At 31.7% G+C, this 21,612-nt stretch overlaps 1 protein-coding gene across 5 annotated transcripts; it reads right to left on the bottom strand.

Annotated features, from left to right (window-relative positions):
- Positions 706–7,694, bottom strand: LOC109720881. 5 transcript variants are annotated; one of them, XR_002219086.1, is made up of 6 exons: positions 7,570–7,694; positions 5,991–6,445; positions 4,906–5,000; positions 2,226–4,109; positions 1,410–1,551; positions 706–912 (listed from the first exon to the last, which is right to left on the bottom strand). XR_002219086.1 is itself a non-coding variant. In XM_020248223.1 (5 exons), the coding sequence occupies exons 2-4, from the start codon at positions 6,199–6,201 to the stop codon at positions 2,277–2,279; spliced, it is 2,139 nt and encodes a 712-aa protein (XP_020103812.1). In that variant the 5' UTR covers positions 6,202–6,445; positions 7,570–7,694; the 3' UTR covers positions 706–912; positions 2,230–2,276. The 5 variants fall into 5 exon arrangements, 1 of the variants encoding a protein (XP_020103812.1); XR_002219084.1 differs by having other exon boundaries at positions 2,230–4,109; XR_002219085.1 differs by having other exon boundaries at positions 2,230–4,109; positions 7,579–7,694.

Here is a 21,612-nt window from a genome sequence, read left to right as displayed (position 1 = left end):
CACAGTTTTCATGAGGAGATCGGCTACCGATGGTGCAATGGCCATCAAAATTGTTATAATGTGTTTAATGTATCTCCTAGTTGTCCTTGTACTTCTTGTCGAATCCTCGACGTTAATCATTAATTACAAAAGCACGAACTATTAGAAAGATACAATCAATTCATTTAAAACGTACAGAGACGGTACCCACAGGTCTTGATTATGACTCAGTCCAACCAGCCTCCTGCCACTTCTAATATAACTTTGCCCAACCCGACCTTCCGCCATTTCGAATATGACTCGACCTAATCCGGCCTCCCACCACAGGATAGGATACGATATTGGCCCCTTTTAGCCAACACTTCTAACATGTGCTTCTTGAATTTTAATGATGTTCTAGGTCTCTCTTTAGTGCAATCAAACACGCTCTACCATTTATTTGTCAGTTTCCTAGCATTTGTTGTGTCATCAGTGGCGCTTTTTTTGCAAACAAACTAATTAGTACTTCTTCAAATAACTCTATCCAAATAGCATTTTTACTGAAGCTCCAACCGAGCCAAATAGACGCTAACCACAAAAAGATCATAACTTACTTAGCTACAAAATCATCAATTGTTCATTCTAGGTATCATTTTTTTACCCCACAATATGGTTTTCACTTTCACAACAAATATTGTAGTCAAACCACAAATTCTCTCAACAAGAAGCTTATCTAAGAATCAAATCATTTATTGCCTTTGAAGGTAATTTTTTACAATACTAAACAATACACAGCAACACAAAACTACATAGAAAAGTAATTGAAATGGCGCAACATTACAGAAAAATAACTAGTCCTGATTGATCTGTTCTGAGGATAAAAAAGGTGTCAGCCATATAAGAATCTGATTAAGAGAAAAGGGCGAAGATGAACCGCCTTTCGGACATATTCACCTGCAAAAGATTTAGACCAAATGAACAAAGAAATTTTACTTCGAAGGAGTCCTCTATACAACACCATAATTCCTTTACATTCATGGCATTTTTCACAGGAAATAACAAGAACAGTAATCCGATAGTGTCTTAACCAGTAAAACCAGTAAAGTTAGAGAAGAGAAAGCAACCTAAGTTTTATTAGTAAATAAATTCAGACTAGTTGTCATTTACGTACCAATTTATCACAGACAAGGATTTTTTTTTTTTTAAATGCCTTTTGTAGTGAAGGATCTTGTGCTTTATAATAATAAAATACAACCAGAAGATCGAATATAAATGCGGTGAAAAGTAGTGGAATACAAACTGACATTAAGCAACTGTGAAGTACCATTAGTTTGGTAACTGTGTAATAAAGAAAAAACATATGAAAATCGATAATATTCAAATTTCCTTGTATGGAACATCAAAAACAAAATCTTAAAAACAACATGACAACACGACCGATGGTGTAGTACCTAATAGCACAATTCGAAGAATTGCATTTCGGGAATTGGATGTTGTCATAGAACTTTGGTAGGATCGTGATCTTAAACAGTCTTACAAATTCCTATTATGATCTTGTACTTCGGATCATGCATCCTACGCCATTCACACATACTGGAAAAAAAAAATTAGCAAGGTAGGATCAATGGCAGTTGGTTGGGGGGTGGTAAGGTGAATATTTCAATTAAGATAAACAAAAAACACCATATAAAAGACATATAATCTGTTTCTTTAGCACCAACATTTCAGCAGTCAAATCACAAATGTAAAATAAACTGATACATAAGAAGGGCATTGCTAATAAACGATAAAGCAGTAACAGGATCTAGAGCATTAGAATAGATTATAATCATTTTCCCACATTAAGCCAGCATGGATAATAAATAGCAAGTAGCACTCACAAAACATCCAGAAATAAAAAGGGTAACTTGTACCGCACGTCCTCAACCCTTTGGTGTAGTTTCTGTTTGGCTCCACTTTGTTGATACGTTACAAATCGGTCCCTAAACTTTGCTTTTGATTGGAAGCTTACCGGTTAGCCTATATTCCTCAATCAAAATCAAAATGCTACGTACGTAACTCTCGGACTTTTCATAAGGTAAGATAAGCTGGGAAGTGGGAACTTGATTAAAAGGGGGTATGGTAGCAACACCAATTAAAAGGATAGGGACTCAACTGTAACAATGGAGAGGTTGTGGATCCAAAGGACACATTCCAAAATGATTAAACGAAGAATTGCAGAAATTTACCCATAATGAAACTATTACGAATGGGTTAGAAGAATGTACCAACCGTTCCATGCAGTTCCAGCATTTGCCATTTGCTACCTCTAAGGCCCCTCATGATTGAAAGCCATTTTCGACTACATGTTCAGATCTTCCAGTCGAAAAGGAGGACTCAAGCCATCCTTCTTTTTTTGCCCTATCAACATAAAAACCAAACTGTTTTTCCACATCCGGCACATCAAGCACCAAATCATCGATACATTCAGCCACTCTCCCAAATCCTTTCGCCATTTGATTGGGAGTTATTAAGCCCATAGAATAACACTCCTGCAACAGCCCCCACAATCTCTCATTCCTCTTTTCCATGACATTTATTAGTGCTTTTTTAACCACTTCGTGGTGGAAAAATGGCATACCAAGCTCTTTTATGCATCGACAAGCTTCTCTTAAGTCCCCACCAGAGTCATACTCTTCTAATAATTTACCAATTTTGTCTTTAACATCATCAATTTCCCATCCTGTTTTATTGCTACCGCCTCCACCCCAGCACCTCAAAATTCTCTCTCCGGAGAGTCGAGCATTTAGTAATGAGCGCGCTAATTGAATCACTTTACTACCGATTGAATCAGGCCCTTCACAGTTATTCCCAATTTCCTCTAAGTGGAATGGGGCCAGTACTTCATCCACCACTGCTCTTGCTAAAAATAATGCCAAGTCCTCGACAATGGACGGATTATCCAATGCAGCGTCCTCAGCAGACTCGACTAAGAGATTGAAACCAGATAAGATATCCTCTGACGGAAAACATAAAGATGATAGCAAAACAGAAGCCATCTCTTTCTCCCTGTTCTTTCGGTCCATCGCAAGAGTAATAAGCCTTTTTACGAAAATGGCTTTCAATCGGGTGGAAGAAGCAAAATTTTCTGATTCCAAATTGCTCACCACATCAATAATGTCACCTGTTAAGAAATATTCTTGAATAATAGACGTGACCTTGACTTTGAAAAGTTTCAATGTACCATCCTCTATTTGTTCCTCAGGTCTGTAATGAAGAGACTTAAGTGAGGAAGCACATAACCAACCTTCTGAAGAAGCCTTAGATATCAAAGATTTTAAGAGATCCCTCGCTTTTGGGATATCTAGGGCTAAATCGTCGATTGTTTCAATTAATCTATTGAACCCTTTTGATATTTGACTTGAATTAATCACTCCTTCTTCATAAGCCAACTTTAATAGATCTAAAATAGCTGTTTCAGCAGCTTGCTTCTCCATGGCTAATATCAATGCTCGCTTAGTTATCTCATGGTGGAAAAAAGGGACTTTTAATTCTTTAATACATCTACAAGCTTCTTTCTTGTCGCCACTAGCTAAATACTCGACCAATAAATTATTTATCTTATCCTTCACTTCTTCAACCGTTATATTCTTGCTTCCGCCCCATCTTCGTAATATGATCTCTGCATGAAGTGGGGCTGATAAGTAATTCCTTTCAGCTCTTTTGATGACTTCAAAACCCTTCGAGTCATTTTGCAAATTGGCTATTTGCCTTTTCAGAAAAGCGGGGGGAAGTATTTCATCAACCACAGCTCGAGCTATAAATATGGCAAGGAAATCAACTGCTTCTGGTATATCAACACATAAGTCATCTGAAGATTCAATTAGCTTGCAAAAGCCTTTGTATACTTGTGTAGGTTCAATAACTTCAGAATAAAGAGATGAGAGTAGAATGGCGGCCATTTCTTTCTCTTTGTCATGCCTATCCATTGCCATTGAAACTAGTTTCTTCACAAAGTAGTAATGGAAAGATGGCCAGTTAAGATCCCTTAACTCATTGGCGGTGGATGTAATGTCGTCAGTAGTGAAATATTCTTCGATAATTACGGTGGTTTTCTTTTTAAAGTCTTCAAATTCAGCAGATCTTTTGCTAGGACTGATCATGTAATATTCCTGGATATGGTGTGAACAATAAACAAACATGGGAAGATAAAATGGTTTGATAGTATATGTTTGCAGAGGAATATAGAAAACTTTTCTAGTTAAAGGTTGCATTTCTTCTTGCATATGTTTCATTACTAAAGTATTATTTATCTTCAAGCCATATGCTTAAGTGTCAACTAAACACCAACAAGGATGCCAAGTACTCTTGTTTTAAGTGATTGTGATGACATATGACATTTCTATCAATTTTATGGACAAAAACCAACATAATGACTTAATAAAATTGCCAGGATCCTTGGCAACCAATAGAGACAAAATTAATTAGTTCAGGAATCAAAGTGAAACCAGGTCATAATTTGGGGACTTTCTATATAGTTTACCCAAGAACTTAAGTGCCCATTGCCACAGACCATGCCCACCGTATCACATCAATGCCAATAAGATATCTGCATGATACAACCCCCTTGCTGATGGCATAGCTCAAAGCCCACTTGTTTTGATATTAGTATGTAATTATATCAAAATGGTACAAAGATTTGATAAAATAATATATTAAAAGCAATCAGAATACAATGGTGACAAAGAACACAAATATTTAGTGCGAAAGTGTGTTGGCATACAATGTATTTTGTCAACGCGCACATCAACATGGAATGGCATACACTGTGCCGTCCGTGACGAAGCGTGCAGCATGACCCTTTGCCATGGCACTTAAATTCTTGGTTCGCTCCAACTTACATTTTTTCCCCTCTATATAATCAGAGGACGGAAAACATAAAGGACTAGTCAATGTTCAATTAGGTACCTCACTGCTGTCATAGTTAGGATCATTGTGGTCAAAATAGTAACCACCTTCACTATCAAGTAATCCACCCCATGTGCCTTTTCCGCCTGACCCTCCTGTTAACTTTGCATCAACTTGTCAGTAATATGAAGAAATCTGTATGGGATTATCAAAAAAAAAAAAAAAAAAAACCATTGTAGCTGCAGGAAAAGGACAGGTAAAACAAAGTTCTTTTTGATGGTAAACATATGTACATATGTGCACATCTAACGTATATATGTACAAAGTATTTGGCACATCCTGATATTCTCTACAAAAAATGTTGGATTATGCATACATACGTCCTTTCCGAAGTGTCTAAATTTTTGGATGTGAACCTCTTCTAGTATGTCCAGGCACTGTGACCTTAATCCAATGCTTGCCAAGAAATGAAACTTGTAGGTGTGGTTGTTATTTAATTTGCTACCAGAGAAGGAGGTCAAGTCTATATATGCATGAAAAACTTTATTTCACTGTTTGGTTCCAAACTAAACAAATTGGAGCCCCTCTTAAGTACCCACAGTTAGAATGAAGTAGATAATACCTAATACTCCAATAGGATAAATAAACAGAATAGCTGGCCAACAGTTTTCGTCTTAGAGGTCCGTGTTCTGAGTTCAAAGTTTATAAGTAAATTCACTAATTAGATATCTTAGTCCTACATGTTAAAGGGATTACTAAAATTAACCATGCTAATATCACCACTCACCAACAAATAAATGGTAGTGTAAGAATACATACCCCATGAAATAGCTATATGATAGTAAAAACCAAAAAAAAAAAAAAAAAAATCGATGGGTACTTACTCTTTTTAAAAAGGGAGAAACAAAACCAACTTGCCCTATGAACTAAATGACTCCTCATCTTAAGGTACTTCTGTAAGAATATGAGGCATGTACATCAAAACTCAGATTTTACAGGGATACGTATGTAAACAAATGATTCTTCAGTGATGTATATATAATACCCTACTATAATACCAAAACAGTTATTGTAAACGAGTGATTGAATAACATAACAAATTAAAAACATAAATATAAAATAAAAAGAGAAAAGATGGAATGTACCCTTTTTGGGGCCGCCATCTCTTCCCGAATGTGAATGTTTATAATGCTTCACAGGACTCCCTCTATTCGGACTTTGCTTGCCGCGTGGTGTTCTGGGGGATTTTGGTGATGTAACCTCCAAAGGAGAAACAGATGTTGGATCCGCACTCTCTGTAGCAGATCGAAGCAATTCTTGGTGCTCTGCTGATACGAAACCATCATTAAATTCCATTTGACCAGCAACAGGAAATCAGACTAATAGCTCATACGCTCCAATAAGCCATGCACGGTAGCAATCTTTGGCAGCATCTAAGGAATGCAGAGATGAAGAAGCTTTACACTTTCAGCAAGAGCAAAATACTTGGATCCAACAGGGCGTAGAAGTTAAGCCCTTAGGCTTCTGCATGGCAATTAAGGCTAATAGGCTCATAACAATTTGGAACTTCTTGACACTGCTATTAAATTCGCTGTTGTTCCTAGTAAAAAAAAAAAGAAAAAAAAATGTTGGCAAGTATTAGAGAGCAACAAGTAGAAATAGAAGAATTTATCTAATTCTGCTATAATATGAAATTGGAGTTTGTTCATCAATAAGTAGAAAAAAATTGTACTTTTCCTAGCCAAATCCAATTTAGCACTTCAACTGTTTCAATTAATGCCATAATACTTATTTACGAAATTCTAATAGTAAGCAATGGTCATCTAATCATTTAGACACTTAATTTTCAAAATGTTCCAAAAAATCACCTGTTATTTTTAAGTTGTGACTTCACTTTTTAAGTACCAACACAAGAGTGCGACTTCTGTCTATTTCAACTAACCAAATATAATTCTCTACATATATTCCAATCATCCACTTCAAGTCCAGAGACACATTTCAATGCTGCATTTCATTAAGCCAATTCAAATTTCTCCACCACTTAATCCACTAAATTATTACAATCCCTCTACTAATTGATTATCTTCATGCATATGCAATGTTAAATATACAATATCGAAAGCACTGTTCTTAAGCTTTTGAAGAACAATGATTGTTTCATATTCTTTAACATGTTATCAGAGTATGAGTTCAAGTCTCGCTCGACTCCTAATGTTATTATTTTCTCTCATTTAATTCACTTCCATGTATTAGGCCTATTAAAATATCTCAAGCTCAGATGTGATGGGAATTGTTGAATATAAAATATTAAAAGTATCATCCTTTAATAGCTTAAGTTTTTTGAGAACAACAGTTATTTCATAATCTTTAACATACAAAACACTCATCCTTGCTAAATCATATAGATAAGGAAAAACAACTACAACACTCAATCTAGGTATTAATAATTAATAAAAGCATTATTACCCACAAATCAATGACCATAAACACACAAATATAAGCTAAAAATCAATGCAAATATGAGAAATCCTATAGTTCCATCGATTCTTCTGCACACATATCCAAAATACTCATCAAATCTAAATCAAGCAAATTTGCAACAACTACTACACTCGCTCCTTGTAATTAATAAAACCATTACAAACAAAGCGATCGTAAATGCACAAATGTAAGCTAAATCGACAAAAATAGGGTTTTTATAGTTGCATTGAACGATTCGATCACCTTAATTACCTCCATTAATGGGGAGGAACGAGCTTTAGCTCCTACGACTACGAGAACCCTTCAATTTTAGAGAGAGAGAGAGAGAGAGTAGAGCAATAAAAGGGGAGTGTAGAGAGAGAGAGAGAGAGAGACGTGGGAGGGTTTTTGAAACGGGCACAAAAAAAAAAAAAAAAAAAAAAAAAAAAAAAAAAAGCAGCATCATTGCGTGTGAATGGGCGGCGCCACGAATGAACGGTCGAGATCTGTCGACGTGGATGTGGCGGACGGTGGTGAGAGAACCCGCATAGAGAGTTTTATGCGGAAAGTGCGTTGTTGGGGATTTTTGAGACGATCCCGTCCCGGTTCCGGTGGACCGTTTCTCCGCCCAGGAATAGAGGATCTCGTGTTTTACCGAATAAGCCGGGTAGTGAACCGGCGCGGTTTGGCCGGTTCTTTTGGACCGGGTTTGAACCGGATTGGACCCAAAGTTTGTTGTTATTTAATTTAGGGAAAACTTCAAATACCACCCCTGTAGCTTCTCACTATCTCACTTTAGTACTTTATGGTTTAAAGTGTATTACTTTCGTACCTGTGGTTTTATTTTATCTTTTTGTTATTTCTTCCACTAATTTTTTTTCATTAAGTCAGTGACAAAGTTAAAACTAAAGGGTATTAAAGTGAATATTCGATAAACTATAGGTCAAGCATCTAAAGTTTTTTTGTATATGATCTAACGAAAAGTTAACAAAAAGGCTGACGAAAAGAGAAAATAAAACCATAGGTACTAAATTGATACACTTTAAAGTACAGGGTACTAAAGTGAGAAAGTGCAAAACCACAGGGAGTGGTATTTGAAGTTTACCCTTTTAATTTATTTTAAAAAAATTAGGGTAAACTTCAAATACCACCCCTGTGGTTTCGCACTTTCTCACTTAGTATTACGTGATTTAAAGTGTATCAATTTAGTACCCTGCGGTTTTATTTTTTTCTTTTATCAGCTCCTCCGTTAATATTACGTTAAATTACATACAAAAAACTTCAAATATTCCACTTAGTTTTATCGAATATTCACTTTAGTACCTTCTGCGTTTGGTTCAGGTATAAGTAAGAACTGCTTATTCCAGAAATAGGTACAAGTTCAGGTATAAATAATAACTAGACCAATTTTGTGTTTGGATGAAAATTAGGTTGTTTTTAGGAATAAGTTAAATAGCGTTTGGATGGTTAGATTGGAAGAAGAGGAATAAGAGTTATAATTTAAAATTAAACTTATATTATCTAATTAATTAACATCAAAATATTACTTAAAAATAAATAATAAATAAATTATTAATAATTAATTATAAATAATAATAATTATTAATAATTAATTCTAAATAATAAATTAATAATATCAATTATATAATTATTAGTAATAATTAATAATAATTATTAATTATTAATAATATCGATTATCTAGTTATTAATAATAATATTTATTAACAAATAATAATTATAAAAATTATTAATATTTAATTATAAATAATAAATTAATAATAATATCAATTATCTAATTGTTAAGAATAATAATTATTAATAATTAATTATAAATAATAAATTACTAATATCGATTATATAATTATTAGTAATAATTATTAATAATTATTAATTAATAATAATATCGATTATCTAATTAATAATAATAATATTTATTAACAAATCATAATAATTATTAAAAATTATTAATAATTAATTATAAATAATAAATTAATAATAATATCAATTATCTAATTATTAAGAATAATAATTATGAATAATTAATTATAAATAATAAATTAATAATTATTATTATCTAATTATTAATAATTAATTCTAATTAATTAATTAATTATTTTATTAATTAAGCAATAAATAATAATTTAAATATATTAATTAAATTAATTAATGATTTAATGTTATTAAAATTAAATTTAGACTTTAATTAACCTTATTCTCATCTGGGAATAAGCTTGTTCTAGGAAAAGAGTGAAACAGCAGTTTCAGCCTTATATTAGCTTATTCCAGGAACGCAAAAACTACTGTTCTCGGGCACCAAACGCGGCATTTGGAATAAAGGGGGGAATAAGGGCTTATTCCCCCATTGTTCTCGCACCAAATGCTACGTTTAGTTTTAACTTTATCATTGATTTAACGAAAAAAATTAGTGGAGAGGATAATAAAAAAAGAAAAATAAAATTACAGAGTACTAAATTGATATACTTTAAACCATAAGATACTAAAATAAAAAATTGTGAAACCATAGGGATGGTATTTGAAGTTTTTCTAAAAAATTATAAATAATATCTAATATACCATTCCAAACTTCAAAAATATCCTAATTGATGAAAACGCCTTATTGTTTTTGTAACGCCCCACTTCTCAGTGGGTCGCTCATCAATGTCACCATAGGGCTACTTTAATCCTAATATGCTTAACTTTTTAATATCTTGGGCCTAACTACCACCAAAAATGTTGTAATCAGGTTAGGAGTTTTAGCCCTATTACTTCTTATATATAGGACTATTTAGGGTTTCACAGTTTTCCAAAAATTTCCTCAAATATATCCCTTAATAGAAATTCAAATGGATTCCGGTTGGTGGATATCCTGGCCCAGTCTGCTTGCAACTGGGAAGCAAAAATATAGAAAAATGCAACATGTCGCATATCCACCCCTATTCGCCAAATAAATTGAGCTGTAGATGGGAGACCCTTTCTTTCTTTGATCTGTTACGATCCGCCAAAAATCTGCCAAAATATCGGCTCTCGCCCTCATTAGCCTCGAATGGATTAAAATTAACCCACCCCCGATCTGCCCTGACTCGACAAGAAATGGAGTAGGAGGTGGGGAATCTCTTCCACCCGTGAATCAGCCAGTTTGCATCTATACCCCCAATCCTAAGATTTACTAATGAAATTTGAAATTTAGAAAGGTATTTTGGGAATACAGAGGTAAATTTAAAAATTTTAATAGTAGTGAGAGGTATATAAGCCAAAGGTTCTTAAATTAATGGGATTTGAGCCAGTTAATGACTTTTTTAATTTCAAATTTAAATGTGCATTTTTTTCAAAATTTTAATTAGTATATTTTATATAATTTATGTAACTATAAATTTATCAAATAAAAAATTCGATTAAATTTTGTATTGAAAGAGCTATTAAATGACTTAAATTGAAACAAATTGAAAAGCTTTATAATAAAATTAAAATTTTAATATATTATATTAATCAAATCAAAATGGCGTATAGTCCAGATAAGTTATATAACATTTTTGGGTTGTAATTTGCCCTTTTTTGTTTATATGAATTTCAAAGAGTTTGGTAAACTCCAGTCCTTGGATTAAAAGTCGTAAAGATTACAACTTTTTTGAGTTGTCAATTTCTATTTAATTTTTCAAAAAGTGTGATTTTTTTAGAAAAATTTTTTAATTTTTGGTCCATTTTATTTTAAGAAAAATAAATATTTTTGAAAAAAAAATTCGTATACCATGAAAAACTAGTATTTTTATTTTTCAATTTTTTTGTAAAATTTTTTTTTCCATAAAACTAGTTTTTTCTTAGACCCAAATGGCCAAAAACTAAAAATATATTTTTTATGGAAAAACATTTTTCCACATTTCTCTGAAGCATTTTTCCTTAAAAATTTAGTTAAATATATAAACACCCCCTGAACTTTAACATTTTTGAACTTTACCCTCCTGAATTTTTTTGATTTGATTTACAACTCCTCGACTTCAGGTTTCAAAAGTTTACCCAGATATGACAACCATGTACAAAAAAAAAAAAAAAAACATTATAATTTTTAAAAATGTATTTTTCAATGCAATAAATAAAGATTTAGAGTTTCTAATAAGTTATGTATTCGGTATTCCCTTTAAAAAAGCCTTGTATTTTTTGAGGTTGTCCTTTTTTTTTAAACGGGTTTCAGGTCACTCATGATGGGCAAATCCGATCCGACTCATTAAGTGATGATTTTTCTTAGTTGGTTGAGAAACTATCCTGCACTATGTACAGTTATAAACCACAACTGAGAGAAAAAAGAGAGGAAGTGTAAAACACTTCTTCCTCTCTCATCCAATGTACTCGCCCTATCACTCTTTTGGATACACACACATTAAAAATTGTACATGGTCCATTCTTTTAAAAAAAATTTTATCAATTCAGATTTCAAATATTATAATTAGTTAAATAAAGAAATTTAATTAATAGATTAATTAGCTAATAATAATTAACTATTAAATAAATTTATGCTAGTTTCAACTGAAAATTGGTCAAAGGTATTAAATTTAATGGAATATTTATCTTAATTTGTAAAATTTTTTCATTACCTAATTTTTTTTACAATTTATTATTTAAAACTATTATTGGTTCATGCAAAGTCCGTTGATTATAAAAATTTAGTTTGTCCTTTTATAATACAACTAATTTTTTTATTTGAGGTCAAATGTTATACTAATGTATTGCTCTTAGTTATAATGTATCCATAGTGACGAATTTTCTCTACATTAAGTAATCAAATAAAAAAAAATTATTACTTTACAATCAGGTGTAGTAAAAAAGTAGATATAACTAAAATAAATTATCTTCCTGACAATAATGCAAAATAAAATTTAATTTAACTACAGTTAATTCCAAATAGAAATATTTATTTAATTGAAATAGATGATTTTTTAAACTAAAATCAATTGAATTTTACTAAATTTTTAGTCTAGATAGAATTTAATTAATTTAATTAATAGAGGGTATTAAATAGAATTATTAATTGATCATTGAATAATTAAGAAGGGTAAAATTAGAATATAAATATTATTAACTTTAATATGGATGGAGACTTGATGGCAGGGTTATTTTTGAAAGTTTCTTAAATTTGAGGAGGCATACATAATATTTCAATTTTTAAATGAGCATTTATGGAATTAGATGTTTTTAGAAGAGTATAGAGAAAAAATTTTCTTTGTTTATGCTGGCACACATTTCGAGACTAATCCTAATTTCAAGTAGATATAGGATAAGGAGAAGTCACCTATATATACAGGTGTTTCGGGTGCAGCACAGTGCACGTGTCTGTGCGGCAGAGCGAAGGTTCTCGATCATTTGACTAAGCGACTCGAATCCTTCGAAGCAACGGCATAGAGAATTTGGTCAAAGATCTTTATACTTCTGACGTTTAGTTTTTTCGATTACGATTTTTCGGAAAACAAAAATTGGAATATAAATATTATTAGCTTTTATATGGATGGAGACATGATGGCAAGGTTATTTTTGAAAGTTTTTTTAAATTTGAGGAGGCATATGTAATATTTTGATTTTTAAAGGGACATTTATGGAATTAGATGTTTTTAGAAGGGTATAAGAAAAAATTTTCCTTTGTTTATGTTGGCACACATTTCGAGACTATTTGAAGTATGGCTCGGTTTCCCACACTAATCCTAGTTTGAAGCAGATATAGGATAAGTAGAAGTCACCTATATATATACACTAGTGAATTACCCGCACGATGCTGCGGATATAAAATTATTTTTATAATATTATTTTATACAATAATTTATTTTATCAAATTTATATGAACAGAAAAAAAATTGTAAAAAAAATTATTTAATAAAATTAATTATATATATACACATATGTACTGTATTTCTCAAATTTTAGTCCTGAAATTTAAATTCTATATTTTTTTTATACATCGATATTTTATGTAATTTAAATTGCATTTATTAGGTTAGATTTTATTCCGCGATTTATTATGCGTATTATTAGAATTTAGAGATTTAAAATTTTAAATTTTGAAAAAGTTAAAATTTGGAAATAAATATTATAATTTAAAATATAAAATATTAAATTTAAAATTTAAAACTTTAAAATTTAAAAATATCAAAATTTTAAATTTTGTATTATATATATGTGTGTGTGTGTGTGTATAGAAGGAGAGAGAATAGGAGGGTTGGGGGGACACGTGTCACTCTAAGGTCCCCCAACCCTCCTTTAATGTAGTTAAAAATAAATAGAAATAGATAAATAGATGTGTTTCGGGTGCCGCCCACTGCACGTGTCTGTGTGGCAGAGTGAAAGTTCTCGACCAGTTGACTGAGCGACTCAAATTCTTTGAAGCAATGGCATAGAGAATTTGGTCAAAGATCTTTATACTTCTTAGGTTTAGTCTTTTCTATTACAATTTTACGAAAACTTGTTTTGTTTATTTTTTTTAGAACAAAAAAAAATATAAATTTTTTTATTAAAATATGAGACATAAGTTTGTATTTTTATTTCTTTATATAGTAAAACAGATGTTTCGGGTGCAGCACACTGCACGTGCCTGTATGGCAGAGTGAAGCTTGTGAAGGTTCTCGAGTTGATTGAGCGACTCAAATCCTTTGAAGCAACGGCATAGAGAATTTGGTTAAAGATCTTTGTACTTCTTTAATTTAGTCTTTTCGATTACGGTTTTACGAAAAACACTTTTTGCTTATTTCTTAGAATTTTTGTTGGAACAAAAAAATATATGAATTTTTTTATGAAAATATGAGACATAAGTTTGTATTTTTATTTCTTCATATAATAAAATATATATCTTTAATTTCTCGCTCTTCTTATGAATGTAGGTAATTGTCGAATCACATAAAACTTGGTCTCTTCTTTCTATTTCGTTTTTACTGTTCAACTTTTTTTCTCTATTTTCATTAGGGATGCAAATGGATCCGGATTGGTGGAGCTCCCATTCCGATCCGCCCCGAATGGGGCAGTGAGCGGAAACAAAATTATATAAAAATATAATCTATCCCGAATCTGCCCCTATCTGCCAAGTAAATAGAGCGGGAGGCACGAGACCCTTTTATTCCTTCAATATATTCCGATCCGTTAAAAATCTGCCAAAAATTTGCTCCCGCCCCAATCCACTCCGAATGGGACGACAAGTGGGAGCCAAAAATAAAATGAAAAATAACCTGCCCCGAATCTGCCTCGCCCCGACAAGAAATGGGGCTCCTCCCACCCCTTTTGCATCCCTAATTTTCATTCATCTATGTTAAAAACGTACGACGGACAATCAACCCAGTTCCTAGTATGACCATTTCGATTTAATTACTTAACCTTTGAAAATTTTGATTTTACTATTTAATCTTTTAATTTATTTGATTTGAGTCGGTTAATGATACATTGATTTCAAAATTTGAATGCGTCATTCGTTTTAGTAGATTTAATTATTATATTTTATATAATTCTCACAACTATAATTTATTATTAATATTATTAGGCCAAAAAAATAGGCAAAAAAATGCGAGTGTTGAAAAATATATAAAAATATACTTTTTCGTTTCGATAGGACAACCAGAATATCATATCCTAACCAAATTAGCTTAATTTTCACGACGCACAATCAATTACAGAATTAAATAGAATATTTTTCTATCACACATTCTTGTCGCAGACAGCACACGCTGTATTCACAATCATATCAGGCTAATGAAATAATAATGCAAATCTCTTGGAAAACTATATATATGTATGGTTGTGATTTAAATAATAATGGAACTTAGGATAGAATCCAATGCATCCTAGTTTGAGGCTTAGAATAAACTATTAATAAACTGTGTTTTATTAAGCAATTAAGTAATAAACTATATTAAGTTGTATTAAGCTATTAATGAACTGTATTTTATAATGTTTTGCATTATATAACATAAGTGTCAATAATTAGGCTTTGGCTTTGCTTTTCTGGATTCTAACTGTACTCAAAAACCACTTTGTCTTCTCTTTTTCTTTTTTCTTTTTCTTTTTTTACTTTTTTTTTTCTATTTTAGATTGTGTTGGTTTTAAGTTACTTTCCAATCACTAGGAAGTTATGAGTTAAAATATCATGAAACTAGTGGCTTTAGTTCAGACCCGATTTCGAGCCAGAGCATTCTCCGGCATGAGATTAAGACATATTGTCGAAGTCGTTTCACCGCTCGACTTGATCTGGACCAACTTATTGGCATTTCTGATGTGTTTATTCTCGGGTTTGAGATACGGGCCGGACTGATTCAGTTCGTCGGCTAGGGTTGGCAAACGAGTGAACGGGTTTGTGTTCAGCTTGCGTTTGATTGATTATTCAATTGATTCGATTTCTGCTCATAATTAAATAAGCAGAGTTTGAATAGTAAAAAAAAATAATAATAATCAAACTTCAAACTGAGTTTTAGCCTAAATTTTGGCTCGAAATTAATTTCAAGTCAAACTTAAGCTAAGGTAAGCTGGCTCGAGCTCGGCTCGCTGCCGTCGGCAATGTGAGACCCCAAATAGTCCTATATATGAGATATAATAGGGCTAAACTCTTAACCCGGCTTAAGCATTTTGGGTGGTGGCAAGGCCCAAGAGGTTAAGAGAGTTAAGCGTGCTAGGACGGGAGTAGTCCTAGGATGGGTGACCCCCTGGGAAGTCGGGGCGTCACGGGCAACCTTAGCCCAAATTGGCTTGTGGGCCCATGCAAAATAATTGGGTTTGGTTGGCCAACTAATCCATCCAATCTACCTCAAGATAAGGGTCAAAATATATAGATACTCTCTATACTATTTCATATTGCAAATTGGTCCTATGCTTGCAATTTACCTGTGTAACAATTTTTGAACTTTCACATAAATTGCACTTTAATTTCCAGCTACTAAAAAATATTAAACTTTTATTCTAAAATAATGCTTAAATTGTGTTTGAAGTAAACTAAAACTGAAATAAGTGAAATGATTATTTTATAGCAAAAATTGTCTTCTTTTTTTTTTTTTACATTTGGCGGCAGCTATTTGGATGTGTAAATATTTTGTTCAACATATTTTCTTAATTTACTTAAGCTTGTAGTAATTTGCAAATGAGTAGCATGATCAAATATTCAGAGCAGAATACTATCTGCGACATTCAAATCATTTTTTTAAAATACGATAAATAACCTCGTAAATGAAATACATGTCCAATATCATATAAAAAATTTTATAACGAATAAGTTATTATTGAATAAAAAGAAATTCCAATTCAGCTCCGTTGGATGTGGGTGTCGGATTGTTGGCGCTAACCATTAATCCCAAAAGCTCGAGCTATTAGAAATACGCAACCAATTCACTTAAAGCGTACAGATACAGCGCTCACGGGTCTCGATTATCACTCGGCCCAACCAGCCTCATGCCATTTCGAACTTGACTTGGCCCACCGAGCCTCATGCCATTTCAAACATAACTCGGCCCAACATAACCTCCCACCATTGGGCAGGATGCTGGCCCATTTAAGTCAACAATCCTCCCTCCAGTAGCTGCACATATTTACAGCATGCGAAAATCGAACCCGTGATCTCTGGCTCTGATATCACTTGTCGGATCGTTGGCTCTAACCATTAATTCTAAAAGCTCGGACTATTAGAAATATGCAACTAATTCACTTAGGGTTAGTTTGGTATTGAGTTCTATCTAACGCTATTAAATAAAATGGAGTTGAAGAAAAAGCATATTGGTATATACTTCTGCGTTTTCCTGTGGGACCGTAGAAAATATATCGTAACCTACTCATCGCGATATGCGGAACGCAATATTACGTACTGAAATAAACAAAGTATTTTTCCAACGTACTTTCTCATCGCATGAAACACAATCTTTCCACAATTCCAAATGAAGCCTTAAAGTGTATAGATGCAGAGCCCACGGGTCTTGATTGTGACTCGGCCCAACCAGCCTCACGCCATTTCAAACATGTCCCGGCTCAATACGGCCTCCCGCCACAGAGCAGGATGTTAGCCCATTTAAGCCAACAGTGGGGAGACCCACACAACAGATGATCAGCGTTTATATAACACGACTATATTGAATAAGTTATTGTGGCATCCGAATACAGCTTGCGTATTAACATGCAAAAGTGCAGGGACCAAATAGCAAGTTTGAAATAGTACAGGGACTATGCATACAATTTACACCCACCTAATAATTTCATCATGCTTACCATGTGTCACAAGCAATCCCACTCAAATTGAGAATGACACCAAAGCTTATACAAAAACAAATAATACTACTTCTCAATCACATTAATTATTATTCTACATGGTGGTCCTTTTTGTGGGGCTCATCTCTCTCCTAAAGCCATGTGCATTTTAAGTACATGGAAACAAGAAATCCAGGTAACCCCCAAAATCATCATCTTTTTTACTCTTATATTTCCCTCTATATCTTTGAAATATGGGTCACAATAATATGTACCAATAAAGTACCAATGATGTAATTAAGTAAGAGCCTGCTTGGATGCCTGATAATTTTACCGCAACACCCCAATAGTTTCATATCTGATAAGCGTGCAATTATAATCATATATATAAATGACCATGAATACTAATAATAATAATTGAGCTTAAATATTTTGGATTGGTAGTTTAGACCTAACGAATTATTATTGTTAGTGGGCCGAATCATTACATTTACTGTAAGAGAATTATATATACTATGAGTATTTATTCAGCAAATTCTAGCATGCAGATGTAGAGATTTCAGAAGGTTTGAGTTTTTTTTCACTTTTACAATAAATTTAAAAGGAAAAACTTCAAATACCACCCATGTGGTTTCACACTTTCTCACGTATCAATTTAGTATCCTGTGGTTTCATTTTTATCTTTTTATTATTAATTCGACTAATTTTTTCGTTAAATTAGTGACAAAGTTAAAACTAAGGGTACTAAAGTGAATATTCGATAAACCTAAGTGGAATATCTGGAGTTTTTTTGTATATAATTTAACGAAATATTAACGGAGACAAAATGATAAAAATGAAACCACAGGACACTAACTATATACACTTTAAACCACAGGGTACTAAAGTGAGAAAGTGCGAAACCACAAGGCTGGTATCTGAAGTTTACCCAATATTTCTAGAGCATTTTTGTTATTTTTCAATACTTAAAAAAAAAAATCAAAACACCATTTTGTAATTATTGACAATTTTTTTTTTTAATAATACTACAAAAACATTTCAATACTACAAAATTATATAGAATTCTAATAGGCCCTAAAACATAAAAGGGATAATTACTTACTTATATGTTGCTAAAAACTTCTAAAATATTTTATGTTTATTTCTCTGTTATCCATCAATAACCCTATTGTTAGTACCCGTTAAGTCATCTCATATAAATCTGAATTAAATTTCTATCGGAATTAAAAAAATTAAAATATCTCTTTTATACCTAACTTACTATCATATTTTCCTAATAGGTAATTATCCCTTTTAAATGGTAATTGGTTATATACCCCAGAAAAGTTTCATGCTTTTTTGGTTTACCATGCCTTACTAAGCTTAGGGAAAAAGGTGATTATTGAAAAATGACAAAGTATTTGACATTTCAAGGGCAAATAAGAAAAGTGGATGACAGCATTAGGGTATATTTGAATGGGCAAAATAGTAATTTCATAAAGAAAATGACTGTTACTAACAGTTCACTAATAGGGCGTATTTGGTTCGTTCCTTTTTCACCACGGAATCGAAATCGGAATGGACGAATAACCCTTTTTCCAATTTGACCTAGGATGCCGGATTGGAAATTGAATCCGGGCAGAATAGATTTGTTGATTAAATTTAACTTTTTTAAGCTTATTTTTTAATTAAAACATAAGTTTAAGTTTAAAAATTATATTTATAAATTTTAATTTTAATTCGAACTTAAATTAAAATTAAAATTTAATCAAGCATTTCAAATCTAATTTATAAATTTAAATTTAAAATCTAAAACTTTATTCAAATTTTATTTAAAATTTAAATTAAATTTATGGATTCAAATTGAAATTGAAATTATAATTTTAAGTTGAATTTGAATAAAATGAAATTTAGTTTTATATTTTAAATTATCCATTCAATTTTAAAATTTAATTCTTTTAAAAAAATATATCTAAAATTTTGACATAAATTTTTGATATTTTGTAACACCCCAATAGTCCCACATCGGGCAGTTATTGCTAGATATGAGAGTATATAAGCTTTATTGGGCTAGACATAATAACTGGATTTAAGTATTTTGGGCTAATGGTTTAAGCCGAATGAGTTATTATTGCTGGCCGGTCGGGTCGTTACATTTGGCATCAGAGTCAGTTCACCAGTATCACATCGCTTGTGTAGGAGTATATAAGCTTAGCTTGATTGGGCTAGACATAATAACTGAGTTTAAGCATTTTGTGCCGGTAGTTTGAGCCCAATGAGTTATTATTGCTGGCCACGAGCCGGTGGTTTGGGCCCAATGAATTATTATTGCTGGCCGGTCGGGTCGTTGCATATTTAATTTTTAACTTGAATTTAAACTAACATATTATAAAGATAAAATTGGCATATTAATTTGTTTCCGATTCCGATTCAGGTGACGAACCAAATAGAATGAGATAATGAATTATTTTAATTCTGTTTCCAGCTTATTCTCATTTCTATTACGATACCGATTCCGATTTCGAACCAAACAAATATATTTGAAAAAAAAAATTGTAATGCTAAAAGCGTATTTTTCATATTAGCCTTTTAAGCGGGGTAAATAAAAAATTATGAAATTTTTTAGGGATATATAAGTAATTATTCCAAGATAAAAAAAAATGAAATACGGAACTTTCCATATATACCAACCTGCAAAAAAAAAAAGAAACTCCTTAATTATTTTGTTGTTATCACTTAACCAATTCTTTATGATTTTGTTAGTCATAAAATATCAAAAAATGCTAAGAATATTATTTCAAATACCAATTACATATTTAAATACCATATATAGCAATTATAATATTTAGGCATGTTTTTAAGCCTCTCATTCAATTTATAGTTATTATTATTTTAGCAAATCTACCAGTCATAAAATCGAGAGAAAATTTAGGCTAAAATATAGAAAATTCTTTTATAAATACTCGCCTTTTCACTTTACTTTCTAACTTTCAAAAATTTATTTCTTGTCTTTTTTAAATTTCAAAAATATTTTCAGAATGGTATAGCGTTAATAGAGAGGATAAAATGACCAAATTACCTCTAATAATTTTTAATATATTTTTATAATTTTGAAGGATATTTTTGGTATAAGAAATGAACGGAATAGTAATAGAATCCTGATGGAGGGAGATTAAATGTAACAACTTGAAATATTGAGAGGTAAAATGTAGATGTTTTGAAAGTTAAGAAAAAAAAAAAGTGAAAAAATATATTAAAATAAGGAATTTTTTTTATAAATTTAGCCGAAAATTTATATTAATTAACTTGAAGGATATTTTTGGTATAAGAAATGAACGGAATAGTAATAGAATCCTGATGGAGGGAGATTAAATGTAACAACTTGAAATATTGAGAGGTAAAATGTAGATGTTTTGAAAGTTAAGAAAAAAAAAAAGTGAAAAAATGGGTTTTCATAAGGAATTTTTTTTATAAATTTAGCCGAAAATTTATATTAATTAACTTAAACAGTTTTTAATTACTTCTTTTGTAGTTTAGCACGTTTCCAATTTGCTAATCCTTTGAAACATTTTATTTTGCCACACTGTGACTTTGCCTTTATTTTACTGTGAAAATCTATCCCCAAGTAGAGCATTAAAATAATGAGTAATACTACATATACACTCTGGATGGGGTGTATATTTTACACCCCACTCATCCAATACGTGATTGGATGGGTGGGCTGTAACTTGTACACTCCGGATGGTTAGAGATGTCAACGGGTCGGATTCGGAGCGAATTTTTAAAAACCCGAACTTGAACCCAACTCCAAACTCGAGACCGAACCCGTATCCGATGGATTTAAAAAATTCATATCCAAACCCGAACCGGACCAAAAATTCGAAACCCGAATCCGAACCCGAAAATTCGAACCCGAAACAATTATTTCTTTTTTCCATATTTCAAAATATATTACATTAAATCTAANATATATATATATATATATATATATATATATATATATATATATATATATATATATATATATATATATATATATATATATATATAATGCAAAATAAATTCGGGTTCGGGTCAGGTTCGGGTCGGGTACAAGTAAAATCCATATCCGAATTCATATCTGTCGGGTTTTTATTTTTG

Source organism: Ananas comosus, linkage group 15, assembly GCF_001540865.1.
Source record: "Ananas comosus cultivar F153 linkage group 15, ASM154086v1, whole genome shotgun sequence".
In the NCBI taxonomy this organism is placed as follows: domain Eukaryota; kingdom Viridiplantae; phylum Streptophyta; class Magnoliopsida; order Poales; family Bromeliaceae; genus Ananas; species Ananas comosus.
The sequence above is the reverse complement of the archived record's forward strand: the minus strand, read 5'-3'. Positions and strand labels throughout refer to the sequence as shown.